The 24,048-nt window shown below is 37.6% G+C and overlaps 3 protein-coding genes across 5 annotated transcripts in view; 1 reads left to right on the forward strand and 2 right to left on the reverse strand.

Annotated features, from left to right (window-relative positions):
* The window catches only part of slc8a4a (solute carrier family 8 member 4a), a 63,685-nt gene extending 51,115 nt beyond the window's left edge, over nt 1-12,570 (reverse strand). Inside the window, exons 1-3 of one of the 2 annotated variants that reach the window (XM_079898264.1) lie at nt 11,736-12,570; nt 11,381-11,470; nt 9,569-9,796 (exon numbers count right to left, since the gene is read on the reverse strand). The gene's annotated coding sequence lies outside the window, so the exon portion shown is untranslated. The remainder of the gene's footprint in view (nt 1-9,568; nt 9,797-11,380; nt 11,471-11,735) is intronic. The other variant, XM_079898263.1, reaches the window with a different exon arrangement.
* Nucleotides 12,571-15,017: 2,447 nt separating this feature from the next.
* Nucleotides 15,018-17,751, forward strand: bada (BCL2 associated agonist of cell death a). The gene is made up of 4 exons (XM_079846725.1): nt 15,018-15,650; nt 15,823-15,963; nt 16,074-16,297; nt 16,405-17,751. Exons 2-4 carry the CDS (start codon nt 15,831-15,833, stop codon nt 16,492-16,494), a joined length of 447 nt encoding a protein of 148 aa, XP_079702851.1. The 5' UTR covers nt 15,018-15,650; nt 15,823-15,830; the 3' UTR covers nt 16,495-17,751.
* A 106-nt stretch (nt 17,752-17,857) lies between these two features.
* On the reverse strand, nt 17,858-22,821 carry LOC307144388 (putative oxidoreductase YtbE). 2 transcript variants are annotated; one of them, XM_079846723.1, is made up of 2 exons: nt 21,524-22,821; nt 17,858-18,942 (listed from the first exon to the last, which is right to left on the reverse strand). In XM_079846723.1, the coding sequence occupies exon 2, from the start codon at nt 18,917-18,919 to the stop codon at nt 18,056-18,058; it is 864 nt and encodes a 287-aa protein (XP_079702849.1). In that variant the 5' UTR covers nt 18,920-18,942; nt 21,524-22,821; the 3' UTR covers nt 17,858-18,055. The 2 variants fall into 2 exon arrangements, with proteins under 2 accessions (XP_079702849.1, XP_079702850.1); XM_079846724.1 differs by having other exon boundaries at nt 21,528-22,661.
* Nucleotides 22,822-24,048: the final 1,227 nt, after the last annotated feature.

Raw genomic sequence — 24,048 nt, forward strand, 5'->3', positions numbered from 1 at the left:
ACAAGACAAAAAGTGCACATATTCTCACAAAAACACACAACATTTACATAATCATGCAAACCCCACAGCTCTACCATTCCTTGCATATTATGAAGTCTAATTTTATAGTCTGTGCAATCATTCTCCATATGTTTGCTGGAAACAGATCTCATCAGTGCCTCAGAGTGCCCACGTTTCCTTTTCCTTGACATAGTCTAGTAGTTTTCCTGCTATCTCACCCTATTGTGAGGCACCACACGCGTCGAATCTGCCATTTAAATGGGTCAGCCTCTTCTCCTGTGGACTGCAAAAAAGCATGAAGATTCTCCCACCCTCAGATCCCTGCATATTAACAACTGTCATGTAGCGCTCTCTCAATATGCCGCCCACATGTCCACGTACGCATTAAATATTCATGAAACGAGCAACATTGCTCACACGCCCTCTGTAATCTTAACGATGGACAGTCAAATAAACACGGCATATGTGTGAGCGGACCTTTTTGCGCTGCAGGTTTATCCAGATCGCAGTAGTTCAAGTAGCCTCTCGCTCTCCATAAAGCATTCATCACTCTCCTGGTGGCTTTGACAGGAGGGAAGTCGACGGGCCTAAACCAGCAGGGAGTCATCCAGTGCTTTAAATACATAATAAGCAGGGCTATAGCAGAGTAAGCAGGAGCTCTGTAGGGTTTGTGAGAATGATTGACTGTGCACCTCGGTGTGGAACAGTTTAGATCTTTGGTTAATGGTATGGTGTGGTTAAAAGCAAATATGCTTTATAGCATAACTCTTTGCTATTGGTGAGACAAATGAGGCCTAAATTACTTAGCACATGACCAGACATTGTTAAGCCAATCACCTGAGCTGTAAATGTCATGTGACTGATCACATTGGAGCCGCAGGAGAATGACATCACAACAATGCTGATACGGTGTTGATGGCACCACAAGATCCCAAACAGTGCAATTTTCGTTATCAAAAACTGCAATGAAAACTAAATGAACTGAAACTTTCAATCTCAGGAACCTAACAATGATAAAGTGAAAACTAAAGGAAACTAAGAAAATGAATAATCTAAATATAATAACATAAAATTCCAAACAAAATAAACTGTGATGTGAAAAGCGACTGGGGAAAAATGGAATGTAACACTTTTAACAGCCGTTGAAATAAAAGGAAGACATATCTGTGATTTATATGCTTATTTTGCTACTTTCAAATGTCAGTCAATGGAAAAGGATGCATTTTGGGTCCAGATGGTGTGTATGGCATCTGACAGCAGAGGCTAACTGGTCCAATGCTAACCAGCCAAGCTTCAACCCCTTCAGGCGAGACGCATTAAACTTTAAGGTGGGCCAGATGAAGTTTCTAGTGATTTTTAATGACGTGTCTGTCATAGTCTATTCAGAGCCAGATCCGTCAACAAAGTAATAAATGGTCAATGTTGTCATGTATTATTGCTATTGACTAGCCATTGGCAAATCAATGTCTTCCTCAAGTTGGTCTTGCATGACCGATCTATCGCCTCAGAGTCAGTTCCTGTGGATGGCATTTTCTGCTGGGTGAATAGTTTAATTCTCGTTAAAACCAATTTCCTGCACCTGTCATCTTTCTCATTTCAACCATGGGCACTCTGGAAAGGTCGCCTACTGTGGACCCTCAACAGGCAACATATGGCATTTGCCAGCCAAAAATAATGCCTGTGTCTCTTTATTCCTCCAGTCTTAGCTCCTTTCCACATAGTGACATTTGCCCCAGGCACCCTCTCTGCTTGTCTCATGGTGTGACAGTGTAGATGAGGCCGTATACCCACAAGCCCCCACAAGGCGACCCTCTCTCCATTCACAATCAATCATTCATACATAGACCAACATGCCACGGTTTGCTGCCAAATCTCCCAATGATAACATTCACACAGTCTGGATCTGGTTCACTTTTTTTCTTTTAGTGTCTTAAGTTTAATTGTGCAATTACACATCACTAGAGCCAGTGTGAGCTCATTTACACATGGCCAAGCATTTCGACTGGCTCTATTTTCAGATACTTTGTAAGATTGCGTCAGGAAGAATTTGCTCATGTGTTAAGACAGACTGGCATTTTCTCATCTGCAGTGATGTATTTTATATACAACACTTCTCTAATTTGATTGGTCAGGTGGTGTGATATTTAGTCCAACAGCACTGGGACTTTTCACTGTTTTTATCACAACGTTTGTCTGTGTTTGTTCCAGACAGACTGCCAGTCTGTGCATTAGTGGTGGGGATTTTCTTTTTGCAGGTTACATTGTTACACCAGTAGGTGACTGATTTTATATGCGTGTATGAATCATTTACTCAACTGATTTGTTCAGACACACTTATACATTAAGGAATGAGGTAACAAAACAGTATGTGAAAAGAGTAGTATGTCTAAATTCATAGTATTCATAAAATAGTAGGCACAAAGTACCTGGATGAGAGATTCTGAAGTGCACATCCAATGGACACTTTTTGAAGTGAAGTGAAGCAAATGGTAGGTCACATGACAATGGCAATATGTTGAATGTATTACATCTGGATTACATTCATGCTATACACATTCATACTACATAGAGCATATACTTTTTTCACAGCCGCAAAGAACTTATTCCAAAGAAGTACCTAATCAGGGACCAAGCAATTTCAAACGCAGCCACAGTCTTTATTAGTAAATAATTGAATCAATCAACCGAATCGATTCATTCAAAAACTCATTCATTTTGGAGACAGGTAACAGCTAATTCTTCGTTTAGAAGTATTTTCATTAGTGGAGCAAAAACAGACAAATGACTGTAAGTGTCAATATTGTGTCTAAAATGTACGTCCCTTAATAAAAGGCAGTTATAAAAAGATACCGTGGTTAATAAGCAATAGTCACACCTGTGTTAGTGCTGTAATCTCTGCACATGTAAATACAGCATTCTTGTTCATATAATATTGCTTTATCGAAGTATTTTTATTTTATTTTTGATAATGAATCCTGATTAACCTTGTAGAATCTGATTTCACACCAGTGGTGCTTATTAATTTCTGAAACATGCACATCTACACTGGACAGAGTTTGTCCAAAAAAATCGTTTCTCAATAAAAGACAGTATGTGTCCATTGCTGTCATGTGAATTCTTCTGTCTGGTTATCAGGAATTGTGAGAAAACCCACTGAAGGTGTCAAGTCAAGTGTGAAAATTTTCCCATAATTCCAGCACCACTGTCCATGAAAGAAGAAAAGAAAAAGGGTCCAAAAACCTGTTCCACCTCCTAATTTACATTCATGCTGTGGAATAGACAGGGGAGCACAAAAGCCCCGTATTCCATCTGAAAAACCTTTAGCATGCCATGGGGATAGAGAGGAGGATAGAATGAAAATGAAGTGATAGAAAACAACATCACAGTGCTTATTCTTTGAAGAATTCAGATTTAATTTGCACTTATTAATCTGGAGGTAGGAATCATTGGGCTCCTCAATTCCCTTGTTCCAACGACCCAGTGTAAAATCCCGGGTTTGCAACCAGTATTTTGACTGACGTGTCTCATATGAGGTATTTACTTATCATTCAAACTGTTCCCCCATCAGCCTGTTGCAACAGTTACACAAAGCCCAAAAAAGCTTTGAGACCAAATCACCTTACACAACCTTCAATACAGAAGAGCAAACCCAAAATGTTGGCAAATCTGGAAGAATTTCCTTTGAGAAACTTGGTTACACTTTATTTTTAGGTGTCATTGTTACAGTGTAATTATATATTTAAGTACTGAGTAATATTAAGCAACTACATGTACTTAGTTGAGGGTTAGATGCATGTAATTATGCATGATTTACTGTTATTCCTATGGTAAGTACATGTAACATTATGTAACAAGGGCACTGTAAAATAAAGTGTTACCAGAGACTTGTTTTTACTCTTGAGCAACATAAACTAATTCTAATGAGAATTGTTTCAGAATCATTTCCTCATATTAAAGGGTTAGTTCACCCAAAAATTCTGTCATTAATTTCTCACCCTTGTGTTGTTCCAAACCCGTAAGACATTCGTTCATCTTCGCAACTTCAAAATTAAGATCTTTTTAATGAAATATGAGAGCTTTCTGTCCTACTTTTCTGTGTTTTTTTGAGCAAACAAAGCACTTGCGTTGCTTCATAAAACTGAGGATAAACCACTGGAGTCACATGGATTACTTTTATGATGTCTTTACTACCTTTCTGGGGCTTGAAAGTGGTAGTTGCACAGCTGTCACTGGAGGGACAGAAAGTTCTCGGATTTCATTAAAAAGATCTTCATTTGTGTTCCGAAGATGAACAAAAGACTTACGGGTTTGGATCAACATAAGGGTGAGTAATTAATTTTTGTTTGAACAAACCCTTTAATGTAGATTTAGCACCACGGACAGCGACCACAGCACCAGATCTTCTTTCAATTTGCCATGGTCACATATTACAAAGCATATTGTATATAATACTTTGTAATATGCATGTAACTGTAAACAAAACTATTCTAACCATACAGGAACATTTCTTTTTACCATTTCTCCTGATAGTGTAATGTAATTATGTATGTAAAACTGGCCAGCATAAATATAACAGGTTAGAAAGGTATTTAAAGACTCTAAAAGCTGAATAATAAAAGGGCAAATGCAGTAGATATAAATAGTGTTAACACTAGAGGAGCAAAAGTGTACTTTTTTTTTTTTTTTTTGTAAAATCCAATTGCGTAGCTAGTCTTTGATGAATGGGACACAATAACTAGTCCACAATTATAGGAGCGCTCTCTGGAATGTTTGTTTTGGGTTACTCCCAAAGTCCCAATGAGTCAAACTGTATTTGATTAATGTTATTATTTAATTACCCAGTTTTAGCATTCATTACAGGATGTACAAACACAAACGTCACAGTCAAGCAACCGAAAGTAGGTTTGCTTAAAATATGCATGATTATAAACAGAACGAGGGAAGGAAGGAAGGAAGGACAAAGGGAAAGCAGGAGAGAAAGGATAGAGAGAGGATAAGCCTCATGAAGCAACTTCAAAATGCAAATAATTAGCAGAAACCTATGAGAAGTTATCATCAGCATCTTTGCAGAGACACCCTACAAACCCCATTCCCTGCGTCACAAATGCTACAAGCAAAACAGCGTGCTGATATTAAATCTAAATTGAAGTTCCTGGATGAGGGCTGGCACCTTGAAAACAAAGAGGTGGATCAAAGGCATTTTCCTCACATCCAGAATTATCTGGCTACATTAGCCGAGACACTTACAAACAGCAATTATTAATAGTGATGGAGGTCTTGATATATATTGTATAAGGCTGATCATATCAGTGAACCAATTTGATGTTTCCTGGGCAGAGAATATATAAACACCATACAACCAACTACAGAGGTGATATGAGCATTTAAATTAATATAAATACAAATTCTTGAATTATATTACATTATTTGTATAATATTAAGTATATAAATATATATTAAAAATAAAATATATATATATTAAAAATAAAATATATAATAAATATAAAACAGCTGGTGAGACAAAGCATATAAATGAATGTAAATATATAATATAAAATTATGTTGCATTATATTTTATTTATATAATGTAGATTTATGTAAAGTATTAACATGTATATAAAGTAGATACATGTATAATATACCTGTATTAAAATAAAATATGTAAAAAAATAATAATAATAATTTAAATGCATTTAGTAATTAGTAGACCTACATTAATTTATTCTAAAATGTGAGTTCAACAATGTAGTGAAGTGTGCAATTTATGCACCAAACAGAGTTGCAATCTGTTTGCTTGAAAGCCCTGCCCCTGATTGGTCCATGGGTGCAAGTTTAGAATGGGACTACCTGTTTAATAAACAATAAAAGACAAAGAATATATATAAGAGTTCAGATGCAAAAGCCTCTAAGTGCCATCTGAAATTTTCTTCTAGAATGATTTTATCAGGCTTGTATATTTAAGTTCATTAATTTCACTTAAATGGCAATGAAAATTATCTATGAATTGTCATTTAAGTGAAATTACTGAACCTAAATATACAAGCTTGATAAAAATGATCATTCTAGAAGAAAATTTCAGATGGCACTTAGAAGCTTTTGCATCTGAACTCTTCATATATATATTTGTCCAATTAGCAGAGTAGAAATTATACACTTAAGCTTTATTTTAAACCTTATATACGCCTAATCCACTTTCTGTGGTTCAAGTTTCTCGGCATGAACAGACTCTACATGAACAGTTTTAAATAAATTTCCTAATTACATGCTGCCAGAATCTTAAAAGCTAGAAGTCCCATTTGGTACAGCCAATGTTATGTGACTGGAATGAGGTGCTTTTGTTGGAAGTATTTTGCTTTTGCCAAACATTTTGGCAAATTTGAGACAGGCAAGAGTGTTCTGTAGGAGAGCTGTGGATTCCTCCTTGTTTTTTGTCCCAAGTGACCTATCTGTGTCTTGTGCAGCTCCTTCTTTCTTTAGCAAAGGTGAAAGATGTATACAATCTGACCAGAAACATGAGTGTACTCATTCATTCTTGCCATACTGTTTTTTTGCAACCTCTTTGAGGATTGTTGCTGTAGTAATTTTACTTTGTGAATGGTGTTGTGTAATCTTCAGGTACACATTTTCTAACTGACCACGGGTCCTTAGCAATGTTTTTACTTTTTGTAGCTTCTTTAGCATCAACTCCTTCTCTAGGGTCTTCAGACATTTCTTTTGATCATGCCATGAGTCTTGCTATGAAAAGGCACTCCTGAATAGTGAAAGGAACATATATTGCATACATTGTGTAGGTATGTACAACGGTCTGTAGTCAACCTGCCATATGGCCAAATAACCCGGTGAGGTAATATGGCAACAGAGGAAGTATTTTACACATAGGCACGTGACGTGAATGTTGTTCCAAATGATAACTATCTTAATTATGCAACTTTGTATTAAGAGAGCTTTGTAATAATGTCAAATTAAACGGTATACTTTAAAGTACATATTGAATCATTATGCTTTAATAATCTTGTCATGCTTTAAAGAAGTGCACTTATTTTGATGTGTTGACTAACATACTAAAGCACATGTAAAGTACTTGATTATAATTGAACTGTAGTGTGTTATTCGCTATTACATTTAAAGTTAATATATTTTAAATGTATTAAATTGCAACTTCAGCATTACAAATGTGTAATTACAAACATTTTAAATACATAACATTCAAGTTTCAATAGAAATGACATTTAAGTTTACTTTAGTTTACCATATATGCATGTCAATAAATTTGGCAGAACACTTTAACCATATTTCAAAGACAACAGAAGTAATTATGAAATTACATTACTTAAGTGTGTCAAAAAAGCACTCTTAAGTTAAACTATACTCTACGAAAGTTGAATGGGTTTTTGACACTGGAAATAGTCACAGTGAACAAGCTCAAAACATTTTAAAACACGTTTACACCTGTATTTAGCATAGTCCCCTTGTGATGTAGCTCACTACATTTTATAACAGATTTTAAGCAAACGAAAGGCCCTGTTTACACCTGGTATTGCGTTTTGATCGATCGGACCAGGAGACACGTCCTCGTTTACACCTGGTGTCTCTTTTGTCCACTTTCAAACATTTCTGTCAAAGAAATCCTGATTTATGCGAGGGGAAGGCCTATGGAGGGTAAATAAATGTATGGGCTTTTCAGATTTTTAGATCTAATAGACAAATGACCTCACGCAATTTATATATGAACGCGCCAGGAGACGACTGAAAAACATACGGAGAGCAGCAGCTTTCGTTTCTGCTCTGACAGCCACAAGACCAAGCCGAAATCAGGAATGGTGAGAGAACATTGCGCTTGGTACTTTTTCATCTTCAAACTAAACTTGGGTCTTCAGTCGACAAAGTTTAAATCCCATCTGGCTAGCGCGCTTCCCATGATGTTTACGCATTAAGTCTAGGCGGAGGAGAGTAGGCGGTCTTTTGCGGAAGTTTGAATGCATTCAACAAAATAAAAAAAATAAGCGTCTACACCAAAATAGCAATCCGGTCAAATGCGTTTTTGACTACCTCTAGAAGTGGTCGAAAGTGGACAAGCGCACCTGTATTTAGCATTGTCTACTTCCCACTTGTGATCCGATTGACCAAAACGCATCTTAAAGGGTTAGTTCACCCAAAAATGAAAATTCTGTCATTAATTACTCACCCTCATGTCGTTCCAAACCCGTAAGAACTTTGTTCATCTTTGGAACACAAATTAAGATATTTTGGATGAAATCTGAGAGTTCTCTGACCCCTCCATAGACTGCAATTTAATTACTACTTTCAAGGACCAGAAAGGTATAAGACAACAAACAAAAATAACGAAGATCACGTGAACAGCGTTGGCCAATAATGAGCCAGAGTTCTGACGTGGAACTCGAAAGCGCTGCACTGTATTTACAATGTGAACAGCGTAGGAGACTGACACAGACGAGAAGAAATTGTTGAATAAAGTCGTTATTTTTGTTTGTTTTTATGTTTGTTTAAATTAAAAAGGACCATTTTAGCGATGTCTTTACTACCTTTCTGGGCCTTGAAAGTGGTAATTAAATTGCAGTCTATGGATGGGTCAGAGAGCTCTCCGATTTCATCAAAAATATCTTTATTTGTGTTCCGAAGATGAACAAAGGTCTTACGGGTTTGGAATGACATGAGGGTGAGTAATTAATAACAGAATTTTCATTTTTGGGTGAACTAAACCTTTAATACCAGGTGCAAACAGGGGTGTCCAAACCTGCTCCTGGAGGGCCACATTGTCCTGCAGAGTTTAGCTCCAGCTTGCCCAGGAAGTTTCTAGGGCTGTGTCCAAAATTTCCCCCATACCCTTAAATAGGGCACTATTTGATTGGACGGTCATTTGTAATGGTGTCCGAAAACATAGTGGACATTATCAAGTGCACTCATTCAATCTCACAATGCACTGCAATGACGAGTGTACAACCAATGCACGCTCAACAGCTAGAGAACACCTATAATGCACTGTGAGAGTCGAGCACCAATGAATTCCACGTCTGACCAGAAGATGGCGGCCGCAGCTGAATCATCCATCCATCTATTTTCCAAACCACTAGTCCAATGCATAATTTCATACAGTATAAATTCCTTTTTAATTGATTATTGAATTGTTTAATTAAGGTTTATACACAGTTTCCATGACTGGATCAGCCAATTTGCAAAGTTTCAAATAATTATTAGCAAACACGAACTATGCAAATGCAGCAGCCCTTCTGGCACACTCAGTGTGCGAATTCACTCGCTCGTTTTCATTCACTCCCTCAAATATAATAGTGGACTAATGTAAAGTATAGTGAATGAAGGTATAGGGTGCGATTTCAGATACAGCCTAGGATGTCTAAGACTTTGATTAGCTGGTTCAGGTGTATTTAACTGGGGTTGTAACTAAACTCTGCAGAACAGTGGTCCTCCAGGAGCAGGGTTGGACACCCCTGCTCTAAAAGGACTGAGGAAAAAGCTACAGACAAAAATATCTCATATTAAGGCTACATACTTATATTATCTATAACACAGCTTGACAGAGCTTGCTTACCTCAATTGCGCAGAGAGACTTGAGAAGGGCAAGATATTTTAATGGTTCACTTGGCTGGATTTTACAGTGCTAATCATTTGTGAGAGCAGGCGAGCTGTGGACTGGGGTGAAATATGAAGGCTTTAGTGATGGGCCCCTGGCTCTACTTTAATAATGGTGGTTGAGCTGCAGGTGGAAGCGAGAAGAACGCCGTTTGGAGGCTTTGGATTCTCACTGAGGAGGGTGATACTAAAGGGATAAAACATAGACGACCGGTAGATATAAACACAAATGCACTAAAAGAACCTCAGATTTAAAACAGAACTTTAAGCCTGCACAAAAAAAAAGGTTTAAACATCCAATTTTCTGGATGTGTTGCAGACAGTTATACACATAATTCTTGTGCCATATATGGAGCTTTCTGGACAGACTTGCAGGCTTTACAATCCAATGGAAACTCATGCTTGCGACTAAAATGAGCTTTGAAATCTTGGCCGACATAATTCACATCTTCCGGAGCTTTCCGAGCAAGAGGATGTACAAATATTCAGACACGCCACATAATGAAAGGAGCAGCAGCAGGAGAAACAAACCACTTTCTAAATTCCGCCTTTAGCAAGAGTAGGATTATTTTCAGTTCGCCAGAAACATTAAGATTAGCTCAAGCTGTGAGTAATGGTTCCAGGCATTAGGGGAAAAGAAATAATACCATTGAAACCAAGAGCTACAACAGGAGAACACATAGCGGTTTACAACTAGAGAGATTCAGCCAGACCTGACTGAAGCTAAATAAAAAAAAAAACATGATATATATAGTTAGGATCACATGATGTTTTTTTTTACCACATGCATTGCTATTGACACACTAAGATTCTGGCACAAAATGACATATTTCAGACAATTTCACATCGACCTAAGTGAAAATGGACAGGACTGATTTGAAACACAAGCTGCAGGAGTATAATTTGCCTACAGTCTGTTTTGTTGCGGTATAATTATATAACAAAGGAAATTAAAGGCGTAATTGATTTCCCTTGTGAGGATGGCATTTTGTGTGTCATATGAGAGCAGGTCTATCAAATGCGTATCAAATCCTCTGTTTGTCAAAATGACCATCTGTTATATTTGCTTCTATGTTACTTCACACAAAAATAAAAATACTGTCATCATTTACTCATCAAAACTCGCATGACTTTCTTCCTTCTTCTGAACACAAAATAAGAAATTGTGAAGAATGTCTGTTATCTCTGTTCTGCATAAGAAAGTCATAGAGGTTTGGAACAACATGAGAATGAGTAAAAGATGACAGAATTTAAATGTTTGAGTGAATTATCCCTTTAAGAATACTTCAAAGCAACAACAACAACAAAAAACAGCACACTCCTGTACAAAAAAAGAGGAAAAACATGCCAAAATCATCTAGAGGTGTCTTACGCATCGCGTAAACACTGTGGGAGAGAAATAAACCTGCCCAGAGTAGAGGGGAAAATTTTCATTTACATGTCTCATTTCTACCCCACATGGGTATATGATTTTTTTTTTTATCTCAGTCAATGCATTGCATGTGGAAACTGAGGGCTTCCCTACATACCACAGCATACTGGTATATCATATTCTATGTTTATCTGAAACAGGTGGGCTGCCTCTGTAGTGAGAGTCGGAGAGCGTTTCCATGAGAACTGTGCCTGCTATGTATTCACAGCCAGTATGAAAACTATGTTCTACTAGTTATGCGGGGTAACTAGAAAACATTTAAGAGAGAATGACAGCAACGTACGCAGATAATAGTAACTCAATTGAACCGGTTTAGTACAAGAGTAAAGTCAATCTTACCTGCTCTGACAGACAAATGTACGTTAACAGAGGTTCATTTTGTTGGGTGGCTCCTGTATGGGCTGTGAAATATGACACGCAACTTTGTACCTGAAAAAAAATTACGCAGGTTGAAATTGGAAATGTCCTGAATAAATATGAGATATTTGAACGTGGGAGTTTCGTTTCATAGAATCGTCTATTTCATTCTGACATCAAGTAACCTGAAAACATGGAGGAGGATGCACGTATATTACTCATTTGTTGCAATCAGTTCGCTTCCTTTGTGTATTAAACCTACAGTCAGGTTGGTAAGAGCAAATAATACTGTATTAGTTGCATTGTAATGTGGGGTGGTGAGTAAATTCGTACTTACGGTGACGGTGTGTGGATTCCTGTGGACACTCGCTGTTGACTTGCTGTAGTTCGGTTTAATTCACAGTGAATGAGCTCGGTGCGCGCGACTCATGTCTCCATGGAGCAGCGGTGATGCGCGCGCGCTGTACAGCGGTGCTGTTCTTGATTTGACAGTTCAAACAATACAAAAAACTAACATAAACACCCACAATCCAATCAAGTTGTAGACTCGAGGCGAGACTGATCTTAAGAAAAGAGCGTCTTAAATTCAAGATGAGACGTGAATTAAAACCTCAATTTGAATTAAAAAGTGATCGACGAAAGATCTTCGAGCACCAACTGCAGCCCATTCACATAATTCCAAACACAATAGAAAAATATCAATCGTATGCTTCCAGCAATGGCATTTTCGGGGTAAAAAATAAAAAGACAGCTAAAAAATAGTCTTTCTAAAAAAAGGCGGACACTATATTGTACATTGGGGGGGAAAGAGAGAGAGAAAAATAGAACAATTATCAGAGCCGCACATGGACGTGTGGCGCCAGAGGGAGTGAATGAGAAGATGTTAACTATTCGCTCGCATCAGCATCAGCCTCGCCATGAGGATGGAGGAGACGGGCGGAGTTTGTTGGAAAAGGTAATATGGAAATCAACACTCTGTTTTTCTTTTCGGCGAACGGATTCAGCAGAAAAGCGCTTTTTTTCAGCAGCGCGTGGACTGCAGAAAGAGGGGAGGTGACATTTTCCTTTACAGCGCGTGCAGGTTTGCCAGTGTCGCTGGCAGGCATGGCGAGCCAACACCGGACGATAATTCATCAAATTGGCAATGATGTAGCACAGACAGACTGACATATTAGAAATGCTAATTATCTTGGCTAGAGTGTAAAAACACGTGCATATCAGAAGGGCTTCATTTAATTTGAATCAACGTTGTAGGCTATGATCCCTCTACTGGTGACACGTGATTCAATAATGACACTTAGCAAACAATAACTATAGTGGTTCAAAGGTGAACAGCAGTTTTATTGAATCTCGTCAGGTGTAACAAAAGTTATTTTTAATTTATAATGTTTAATGCAAAAATATCCTCTCTATACATATATTAAAGAATGATAAGGATGATTTGAATAACTACTCCTTTGGTACTAGAAATCCAATATTGGCGTGCTGAAGGGCCCACCAAAAACATCTTAAACCAACCTAAACTGGTTTGCTGGTCTTAGACGGTTTCCCAATTTTAGGGCTGATTTTAGAACTTTTAAGTCACCAATGTAACAGAATGGCCAGTTCTGTCAGGACCACTCTCGTCAAATACAATTGACAATTAGCATACAGTTTGGATTGGCGGTATGGTTCTGTTCTGGGCAAGAACTCCCTGTGCATCCATGCAGCTTAGCATGGAAAAGAGCTGGGATAGCAGCAATAACCCACCTTAGGGTAAACAGAACCAACATGAATGTATCACAGATATCATTAATGTCAATATTTGAATGTACGACATAATTCGAGAATTTAGTCTGATTCAAAGGGGAATACCAAATCCTGACTGGACGAGAAGAGGAGCTGGGGATGGAGAAGGGTAATTAGCACATGAATGAGCTTATATATGTATAAAGTGATAGGTGTCGTATTCCTATAGGTAGATGGATCAGCTGAGAGTCAGCTGATGTGAGCTTGACTAGCGTGACCTGCCAGAACTAACGCTACACTTGATCTCTAACCTGCTAAGGCCAACAAACCTGGTTTAAGATGGTTGTATTTTATTATTTCTGCAGCCGGGTCACAACGATAAAAAAACCTAACAGTATAAACAATAAAATAATCAGTGGAAGGACCTTTTATTTATACTCTGCTGTACCTGTGTGCTACCCTGGTAATCCAGAGTTCTCGCGAGAGCACAAGTTGATTTTGCTCAGTTACTCTGGTGTCGAGTAATGATGCTCATTAAATATGCCCCTCTATCTGAGCTGCACCAATCACATCGGGTTATCTGATATAGGCGGGCCAGAGGCGAGATGACGACAGCGCTGCAACGTCGAAGTCATTAGTAAACATTGCAAGATGGCTATGGATGAACACCATTTGTTTGAAACGGCTTTGGCCGCTACAATGAAAGATTTAGACTTTTTCTCGAAAAGAGGAGCAGAAGACGGCGCTCGAATCGTTCCTTTGCAAGAAGGGCGTTTTTGATGTTTTGCCGACCAGATATGGTAAGAGTCTAGTCTACAAGTTAGCTCCGCTGGAAGCTAAGCGATAACTTGTTGTGATTGGTCGTAGTGTTATCCAATTGCGTGCAGTGAGATTTTCAAATGCATGCTTGGTGCTGCCCCTCGAGCTGGCCGATTTTCATTAGTCGACGCCAGACCATTAATCTTTTAGATTTAGGTCTGGATTTCCAGGCTACCTGTGTGTCTCCATGATGTTGTCAATGAGGAACTATGTTTCTATCTAACTCAGGGGTGTCAAACTCAGTTCCTGGAGGGCCACAGCCCTGCAGAGTTTAGCTTCAGCCCTAATTAAACACACCTGATCAGCTAATCAAGTCCTTCAGGCTTATTTGAAAACTGCAGGTGTGTGTGTGTGTGTGTGTTGAAGCAGGGTTGGAACAAAACTCTGTAGGGCTGTGGCCCTCCAGGAACTGAGTTTGACACCTGTGATCTAACTCTTTACCAGCACAACATTATCTTTTTTTTTTGTTTAGAGCAATATTGCATCTCTAAATTCAGTTATGGCTAAATTACATAGAGTTTTTACACATTTTATGTGTTAATAGTAGCTACAAAAATGAAAAGGAGAACAGCATGTACAACGAACACAGACATGCTGTGTTGTAGACCTAGCAAAAAATATATGAAAATATCTAACATATGCGGCAATCAACACAGCATCAGGTCCTATTAACCTATATATGTCTGTGTTCTGCAAGCATGAGTCATATAAGCAAAGAAATAACCAACTTCTTCCAATGACTCAACAACACAGGTCTCTCCTGCCATCTACAGTTCGAACTGAGAAAATGCACATTATATGACCACAACAGAAATAACAAAATAATGTTCTCTTAGCTACGAATTTTATTAGCATTATATCAGTACACTGTACTGCAAACCATTTAACGTAAAGGCCAAACATAGATACGTCAAAAACTCTCCATAATTTATTAATAATTGAGCAAGGCATAAACTCCCCGTGACTGATATTGCACTGAGAGCTGCACCACTAAAATCACTCAGTTTTTTCTAATGCCACTCTATGCAAATAAAGTTAAACGGTGCGTTTTTTTTGCAAATTCTCTCGCGACGGCTTCCTCAAGCGCAAGATATATCTTCCCACGCTTCCGCGAGACTGGGGCACGTATGAGGTAAACAAGTCACGGGACAGCAAAGGCTCGCGAACCCCTATCGCAACAGTGACGTTGCATCAGAGAGCGCCCAAAACACCCTAGCAGCGGGCTGTGATTGGCTGATCAAAGAGGGCGAACGCCGTCTGATTGGCTGAGAGCGGAGCACTACTGTAAACGACGACGGACAACAACAATATCGGAGCCGAAATGAGATCATCATACACACTGTAGCGATAACAACAGCCGGACTGGAAATTTGGCACGCTACTACTTGCGGCGAGAAGACAATCACTCCGACTAAATGTCACGAAAAACGGGATCTTTTTTCCATTATTTTTGGCCGACGACGTTTTCAGAGGAGCTTGACTTAACCTTAGAAATATGAAACTTATATAAGTAGCAATTACAGCTATTGTTGTTGTTTGGGTGTGTCACATGCCATGAGGCAATCAATATATGTTGAGAACTGGAGAAGCTACTCGTAATCGAACCGGAGAAAAGACGGAATAACATCTAGTGCCACTACCAACTGAGTTCCGGTGAGACGAACACATTCAGATCTATTGTTCTGGAATTCGTCCAGATCCACAGGTATGCATTTAGGAAAACCGGTGAATATTAATCTTAATGTCAAGAAATTCATCTAATCATTGAAAACCTTGTGCTACTAAATGTTCTTCATGTAATACAATAAGTATTAGGTAATTAATTGTTAACTCCTTGAAATTCCAATATTAATATCCTACTACTCTATGTTCACCAGCTCTCACAATGGATAACACATTGCATGACCATCAAGATGATTCCAGCGCCTTGGATGGCAAAAAGCAATCACATCTGGAAGAGACAATCAAGAACCATGGACAACATCAGGATCAAACCTTGCCAAACATTTCTCCTCAAGGTGAGAACTTCAGACAACCACACTCGCCATTAAGTATCAGGAAATGCGTCATATATTGACCTAGATTGAACAAAAAAATGATCTCATCATGTGATCACATGCTTTTGCAGGGCGTGTGCGGCTCTATTCAGAGTCTCAGGTGTATACAGTCAGCCGCTGGCAGGACGCAGAGCCCCAGGATGGAGCATCGGCGGAGGAGAATGGAGGAACGGGAGATGGACTTCCATTCAGAGGTCGTTCTCAATCTGCTCCTGCTGCGCTGTGGAAAGCAAAGAAGTACGGACGACAGCTGAGGAGAATGAGCGATGAATTTGACACGTGGCTTGACAAAGGGGTGAGCTAGCTATATGGTACACTGAATGCGTTTATATTTGATAGGTTGTCAGCTAGAGGCCTTAAATATGTGAAATCTTACGTTTTAAATTGTTTTGTTGTTTCTAGGATGCCAAAAGAGTGAACAGCCAGAAGCAGACCTACAGAGGATGGTTCTCATTCCTCTGGAGTTCCAAAGAAGAGGAGGGCAGAGAATGAAGGAGTCATGCTTTAACGTGGCTTTACACACTTAATAACAGTTACCCCGAGAGCTGCTCTCAGATGAAGGCTAGTCTGATCACCATCATGGCCTTTTTGTAATACATGTGCTCAAGCTACTGCAAAACCAATCTGAGAAAATGGTAAAAGTGCTGTATCACGTTTTACCACTGCAATAACGTACGTTTAATTAAAGGAATTGTCAGTGTTAATTCAATTTGACAATCTCAAAAGGGACAATCTATCCTAAAATATTACAATTCATTGGACAATCTTTCTATGTGTTGATTTCAAAAATAAAACCTCTATTTAAAACTATTTATTGATATGTATTAAGTTCATATTTGGCAAAGAAATGTGTTCTATGATGTATTTTATAGATTGATATATAGACGTGCGTTTTTGTTGTACTAAAGGCTGGAGCTTGCAAAATGTAAATATATTTCAAGGACTGTGACACCGGATAAAGTTGTAAGGTTAGTGACGGTAACAATAATACGGGTAAAGTTATTTGTTCATTTGTTGATATATGCTACATCTCAGGTTTGTTTGTTTGTTAATGCCAAACCATTGTGGTGAATAACTAGTAAGAGTGGATCAAATCAGTTGTTCTGCCATCTTTTATGATGAATATACATGGATATGTCACCAGGAAAACTGAACAATTTATTTAATTGATACTTTCATAGCTTTGCAATTCATCACTGCCTTTCATGTACATATTTCTTGATTGTAAAGTTGTCTGTTGTCTCTATTGGATTTTTTCATCTGCTGGTCTTGTATGTTAAACAACATTCAGTTTCTGGGGAAGCAAATATATGCAGATGGACAACACAAGTGCTATTTCTGTACTATCAGTCTTGCTGTGCTTTATGTGCTTCATCCCTTTTTTAAGATCCTTGTACATATTTATAGCTGTTTACATAGATTGAGTAATGGATGAACTGTTTAAATACTTTTTAAAACAATCAAGTTTTTATCTTTTTTTCTATAATTTTGTGGTCAAAATAAAAGATTTTCTGGCTGAAGGTAGTGTCATGTTTTTGGTCAAAAAGGAAAGATCCAGTTTTAAACTGTTCCAAGTTGTAGAAATGTACTCTTTGTAATCTTGGTTTCGGAAAACTTTTCCGACATTTCCAAGAAAAGTGGAAGTTTAAATAACTAATTTGGTGTAACCAAAATGTTTCCATACACCTTGAATATATGTGACTATACATCTTAATGTTCCTTAAAGTAAAATGTTTTCCCCCAAATATCAATTAAAAAAAAAAATTAGTAAGTCAAACCACATTTGCATCACAGCAAAAAGGTCAATTATATGACCTACATATAGTGCATCCAGTTGTATCACCCATACATTTTTGCCTTTCAGTACAAAAATAAAAATTTATTTTGTTTCCAAAATAAAAACATGATCATCATTGGTGTATCCAAGTCGTAGCCTGTATAGATACCATTTTTAATGTTTCTACTACAAAAAGCATCACGTCATTGACTATTTACAGTGATGATCTTTATTTTTTTAAATCATTTCTTATTCAGGAAATTGTCAAATCAGGGCTTAAGCTATTTTACTAGAGTCACGTTTACAAAACCTTGTTCCACAATTCAGGGCATCCAGCCTCATTATATCCATCTCACTTAGCTGGAAGTCAAACACCTGTGCATTCTCCTGCACTCTACTTGGTTGCGAGGACCGCGGCAGAACTGAGATGCCTTGCTGCACAGCCCACCTCAGGAGTACCTGGGCAGGTGTACGACCACAGCTCCTCACTATATCCACCACCTCTGGCTCCCTAAGGAGAGCTCCTTTACCCAGAGAAGAGTAGGCCTGGAAGTGAATGCCTGTCTCCATACATAAATCCCTCAATTCCCTCTGGATCAGCTTCGGTTGACACTCTATCTGAAGGACCGCTGGGGGCACGCGGCAACTCATGAGCAGCTCCCTAATGTGCTTTGAGGTGTAGTTTGAAACCCCTATGGCCTTAAATCGCCCACTGGCATAGAACTCCTCTAGGGTCGCCCAGCTCTGCGCCCGATACTCTGAATGGCGGGAATCCCTTGGGTCAAGACCCTCCATCCCAGGCCAGTGCACCAGATAGAGGTCGATGTATTCACAGTCTAGTTGCTTCAGACTCCTCAGGCAGCCTTCCTTTGCCCTCGGCCCATGGTCTAATGGGGCAAGCTTGCTGATGATGAACACATCTTCACGGCTTAGACCATACATGGGCAACAGCTCTTTGAGGACTTGCCCTAGATGTGCCTCATTTCCATAGACAGCACCTGTGTCAAAGGCTCGGTATCCTGCTTGAAGTGCAGAGCTGACAGACCTTTTCAGCTGCTCAAGGTCCTGTAGCTTGTATGTGCCCAAACCCAAAAGTGGCATCTGTACTCCTGACATCAGTGTTATTGACGGTACCATCATTTTTATATTGCAAAAATTCAGCCCTGAAAACATTGAAAATAGTGTTTATTTAAAGAAATTTGGCACCAGTTTTTTGTCTAGATGGTCAACACAACACTTAAAGGAGAAGTTCACTTTTAAAATGAAAATTCTGTCAAGTCACAATGTAGCAGAAACAGCGACACATCTTTTCTCCTGTATTGTGATGCACATCCGAGTGAAACGGATTATTGAAAAGAATGTAGGACGGGAACTTAAATCTGTCCATTTGGTTATTAGATGGAGGCAGATCAGTATGGGAGCATGCAGTCGATTGTAAAAGGGGCTGGGTATAGGTGGACTATTTGGAGAAATCCAGCAAACAGTGCTGGTCAGAATTATTTGCCCCCTTGGTAAATATGATCAAAGGTGGCTGTAAAAAATAAATCTGCATTGTTTATCCTTGCATTGCAATCACAATCCAAGAATGTGATTTCCCCCCCACTTTTAATTATTTAACTTCAATGAAAGGTTACTTTTTTTTCTTAAAAAAAAAAAAAAAAAAAAATATATATATAATAATAATAATATTTATATATATATATATATATATATATATATATATCAAAAGGATTAACAATGTAGATTTATTTTTTACAGCCATCTTTGATCATATTTTCCAGGGGGGCAATTTTTACAATGATTTTTCTCCTCAGAAATGCATAATATAAACTCACAATTCTGTCTTTTTCCTCAGAATTGGACTTTATAAATCGCAATTGCAACTTTATATCTCACAATTCTGAGAAAAGTCAGAATTGCGAGATATAAACTCGCAATTGCAAGACTATAACAAGTAATTCTGACTTAACATCTAGCAATTCTAACATTTTAACTTGCAATTTCTTAGTTTATATCTTGCAACATGTGAGAGAAAAAAAGTCAGTATTGTGAGATAAAAAGTTATATTCTGTGGTGGAAACAAGCTTCCACAGAGAGTCTCGTTTCAAAGAAATATCGAGTTGTAACATTTTAAATAAAAATTACAAGGCCAAAAAAATATGCAGGGATAAACTCTAACATGCATTTACAAAAATAGATGGGTTGATTTTTCATGTCATGCCAGCATTCTGAGGTAGATTTATTCCCTAGATCTTTGGCTTGCTGAAGAGCTTAAATTTGAGTTTAATATGAGTGTTGAAATTTGCTAACCTTTAAAGACTGACTATGTTGCTATAGTCATGAAGATTAATAACCAACCACATAATCATAACATTATGCTAAGAATGCAAATAACGAAGCTATTGCCATAAAGACCTACTACAGCAGCACCATTACCCAGCAAACACAGAACGTTGGCGCAACGTACCCAACCTTCTAACAACGTTTTATCAACATAGCCAAAAGGTTGCTATAACTACGTTGTGTGGTGAAGGTTGTTACAGCGTTGTCACAATGTTGACATTAAACCACCGTTCAGGGCCATTGCTTAAGGTTGTGCCTAGGGTGTCTGGACAACCACTGGACAACATATGTACTCGTCACTGCCCTGAAGCGCGAAAATCAGCCTTTTAAATTTCAACTGATCGTTGGGCCGTCTCTCATTCTTCATCGAGCAATCCATACGTGAGAATTGCGTTTAATTTACTTCAGCTAAATAAGATACGTAATTATTCAAACACAACCTACAACTTCCTTATCTGATGTGACTTTTTTTTATTTATTTTTTTATACATCTTCTGGTCATCAACTTTACGCCAAAAGTATGAAACCAAAAATGACTTTAATGATGAGTAATTGATTTCAGCACTCATTGAACAGGAAGCGACGCGTATAGCCTACTTGCTGCACGTTAATGTTTTTTACGTTTTTTTTTTTTTTGTTTGTTTGTTTTTTGGAAACGCACAGATAATTTTTTTTTTTTGTAACTTCTCGAACACCTGTTTATATTTTACTTTGATTTGTCGTCTCATTTGTTTCGTTTCATTTCGATTTTCGCATGTTTGCTCATGCTAGTTAACGTTAGTCCACTCCCTGCATAATATGTTTGTTTTTTTCTTCTCACAAATGTATGACTTTTGGAAGTGCAATTTGATTACCATATGGAGTTTTAATAAAGTTGAATTAGCTAACCTTCTATGTCATTTTTACTCTTCAAAGTGTACACTTGCAGGTGTTGATTATAATGAATTTACTGTTAGGCCCATACATAATAATAAGGATAAACAATATTTAAAATATATATAATTATATAACATATGACTACTTAAAAATTAACCACAAAACATAACATGCTACATAGGGGATATCTAAAGACCTATCTAGCATAAAAAAATTAATTGTCAGAACGTCGTCTCTCAGTTGCTGAATGTCGCGTAGCAACGTTGCTACAGCCTTGTCAATTCTACGTTGTTACAATGTTGCGAGCACGTAGACAGCGACGTTGCCATAGCAGAAATGCAACGTGCCACAGACGTTGCCACAATGTAAATGTGTTTGCTGGGTAGTTGCTAACTAGTAATAAAAAATGACAACGTATAATACGTAAAAGTAATATCAGAATCTTAGAAATGCGACCAATTACTTGTGTATATTGGTGTATATACAAGTATTTTTGTGTTTTAAGTTTTCGAGGTTTATACTCACGCACGTAAAGCAGAAGTCTGGAACGTCAGAACGCTGTTCAAATTCAAACAGAAAGCGCGCCAAATCGCCAAAGGATCCACGTGCTCCTACACCACGTGACATCAAACATTCACTGGAGCTGTTTCCTGAATGGGGTGCAGGGTGCAGCAGGGTTCGCTTTCAGGCATTTGTGACGCTGTGGTAATTTGAATGGTCAGTTATTGTTTTGTAGAAACTGGGGGCAGAGATGATTGCAGAACTGTGCAGAACAAGCTGTGCAATGAGGCAAACAAATCCACGACACAAGAAAATGATTAAATAACCACCATGCTGCCTTTATTCACCAACAGATATTCCCAAAAGATTTGAGAAATGGGCATTAGTGAGCATTAAAGAAAAATACTAAACATTTAATCAGTATCTGCATAAAAGCTACTACACACTGTATTTATTGCACTCATATTTACACTACAAAGATTGTGAAAGCCGTCACACAGCGATACAGTGAAATTGACAAACAATGAAGAGCTAAAGATTGTGCATTTCCTTTTGGATAGCTTTGCGTTCTTCTCAGGATTTCGTTTATAGAGGTTATATAGTTCTGAACTTAAGTTACTTCTTAACTAGTGTTCTTTTGTGTTATACAGACCAGACCCACATGTCCTAACCTTTCACAAGTGCACATTTGATCTGCTGTCACAGGATATCCTACTCAAACCCAATGATTCACTCTATTGTCTGCATGAAAATCATCATCAGAATGAAATAAAACAATAACCTTATGTTAGTTTTTATATGGGTCATTCTCAGGAAACAATGTGCACTATAATTTTTTTTATAGCCATCATATATTACAGTCCTGCACCACAACATTCTGATTAATGATTAATAAATACAGGGTTTCAGTTGCAGATTCTTTTGACTACTACCCTTGTTATAAACAGGTGTTTATAGTCCTGCAAAGCACCAGTTAAACTCTAAATCACTGCATAATTTCAGGCAAAAGTAATTTAAAAGTCTGGAATTTATGCAGTCCTACTTATAAAGTGATGGACGGCAGTAAAATCATTACTTTTAAACAATGGTAGAGGAAAGTAAAAGGGCCAAAGACAATTTCAGATTTTTTTTGTTTTTGTTAGTAAAAGATAAAAATCTACAGACAGTAAAACCATATTTAAATTTTTTAAAAAATAAGTATTTTCCTTATTCTACATAACTCATTAAAATATTCAAGATCAGTCAATATCTATTACATATGACCAAGTTCAGTACCCAATTAAACCAATATTAAATCACAAAATTAGTACACAAATGATTACCCTAATGTCTTCAGAGATGTGTTCATATTTTGTTATCTTTTACTTTAAATAATATTTATCTATTTTATTACCTTAAAATGTTGACTTTTTTTTTTGGAATCTGTTCATTAGTTCATAACCTCATTTTGGTCATCATGCCGAATAAAAGGCAACTAATAAAACTGAGGACTTGAAAGTTGCTTATTTGCACTAAATCTAATGGTAATAGATGAGTAAACTAATAATGGATGTTTTGTTTATCATTCCCATTAGAAACACTACTTTAAGAGGTTTTAAGCTGCTGACTGGAGTACTTGAAGTTCACATGAGGCCTGTATTGTGCAATGCATTTTGTATTAAATTAACCATAGAATCATGTTCCTCCTCTGGATAGAGCTGATTATAGAGAGAACTTCAGCTGTGTTCCTACTGAAAGGCTGTGAAGAGAAAGATTTTATATATATATATATATATATATATATATATATATATATATATATATATATATATATATATATATATATATATATATATATATATATATATATATATATATATATATATAAACTTTAAAACAACTTGACGGACATCACCTGCACCGACAATCAGAACAAGGTGTTTCACGGACAGACAATGACTGTTTCTAATAATATCATCAATGAAAAAAACAACAAGTCAAACAGGCTCTGCTAGCACATGAATACATTCATTAACGTGCAACATGACAAGGAGAACAAAAGTCCAAACAATCCAGCTTGAAATACTACTTACCTTAACTTAACTCACCCATCCTGATGAACCACACAAAGCTTCAAGTTACTCAAAACAGAGTATTGAACATTCATTCATCTTGGACAGGGGTCATTTTTGAACAAAAAAAGAAGACAAAAGACTAGAATTTACTGAGGTTTAAATTAATGCCTTTGGCCTTTTGTATGAAGGGTTCAAGCGGAAAGTGCAGTTTTATTACGAAGCTATTTGGCACTTTACTTCACCCATTAGAGATCAAGTCAAAGGACATTTGTATTACACGAATGATAACGTGTTCGAGTGAGACATGAGGTAGAAATTAAAGAGACTCAATTAAAAACGAGTGACATGAAAAGCGTTGCGTCTAAGTCAGTCGAAATTTTATTCAGGCGGCAAGATGACAGCGACTGGTAGAACATGAATCTGTTTTCATAGGGTTAAATCAAAACAAGCATAAGTTTCGAACCTGCTCGAGTGGACAATATCATAAAGAGAGCG

Source organism: Squalius cephalus (genome assembly GCF_949319135.1).
Source record: "Squalius cephalus genome assembly, chromosome: 17".
Classification (NCBI taxonomy): domain Eukaryota; kingdom Metazoa; phylum Chordata; class Actinopteri; order Cypriniformes; family Leuciscidae; genus Squalius; species Squalius cephalus.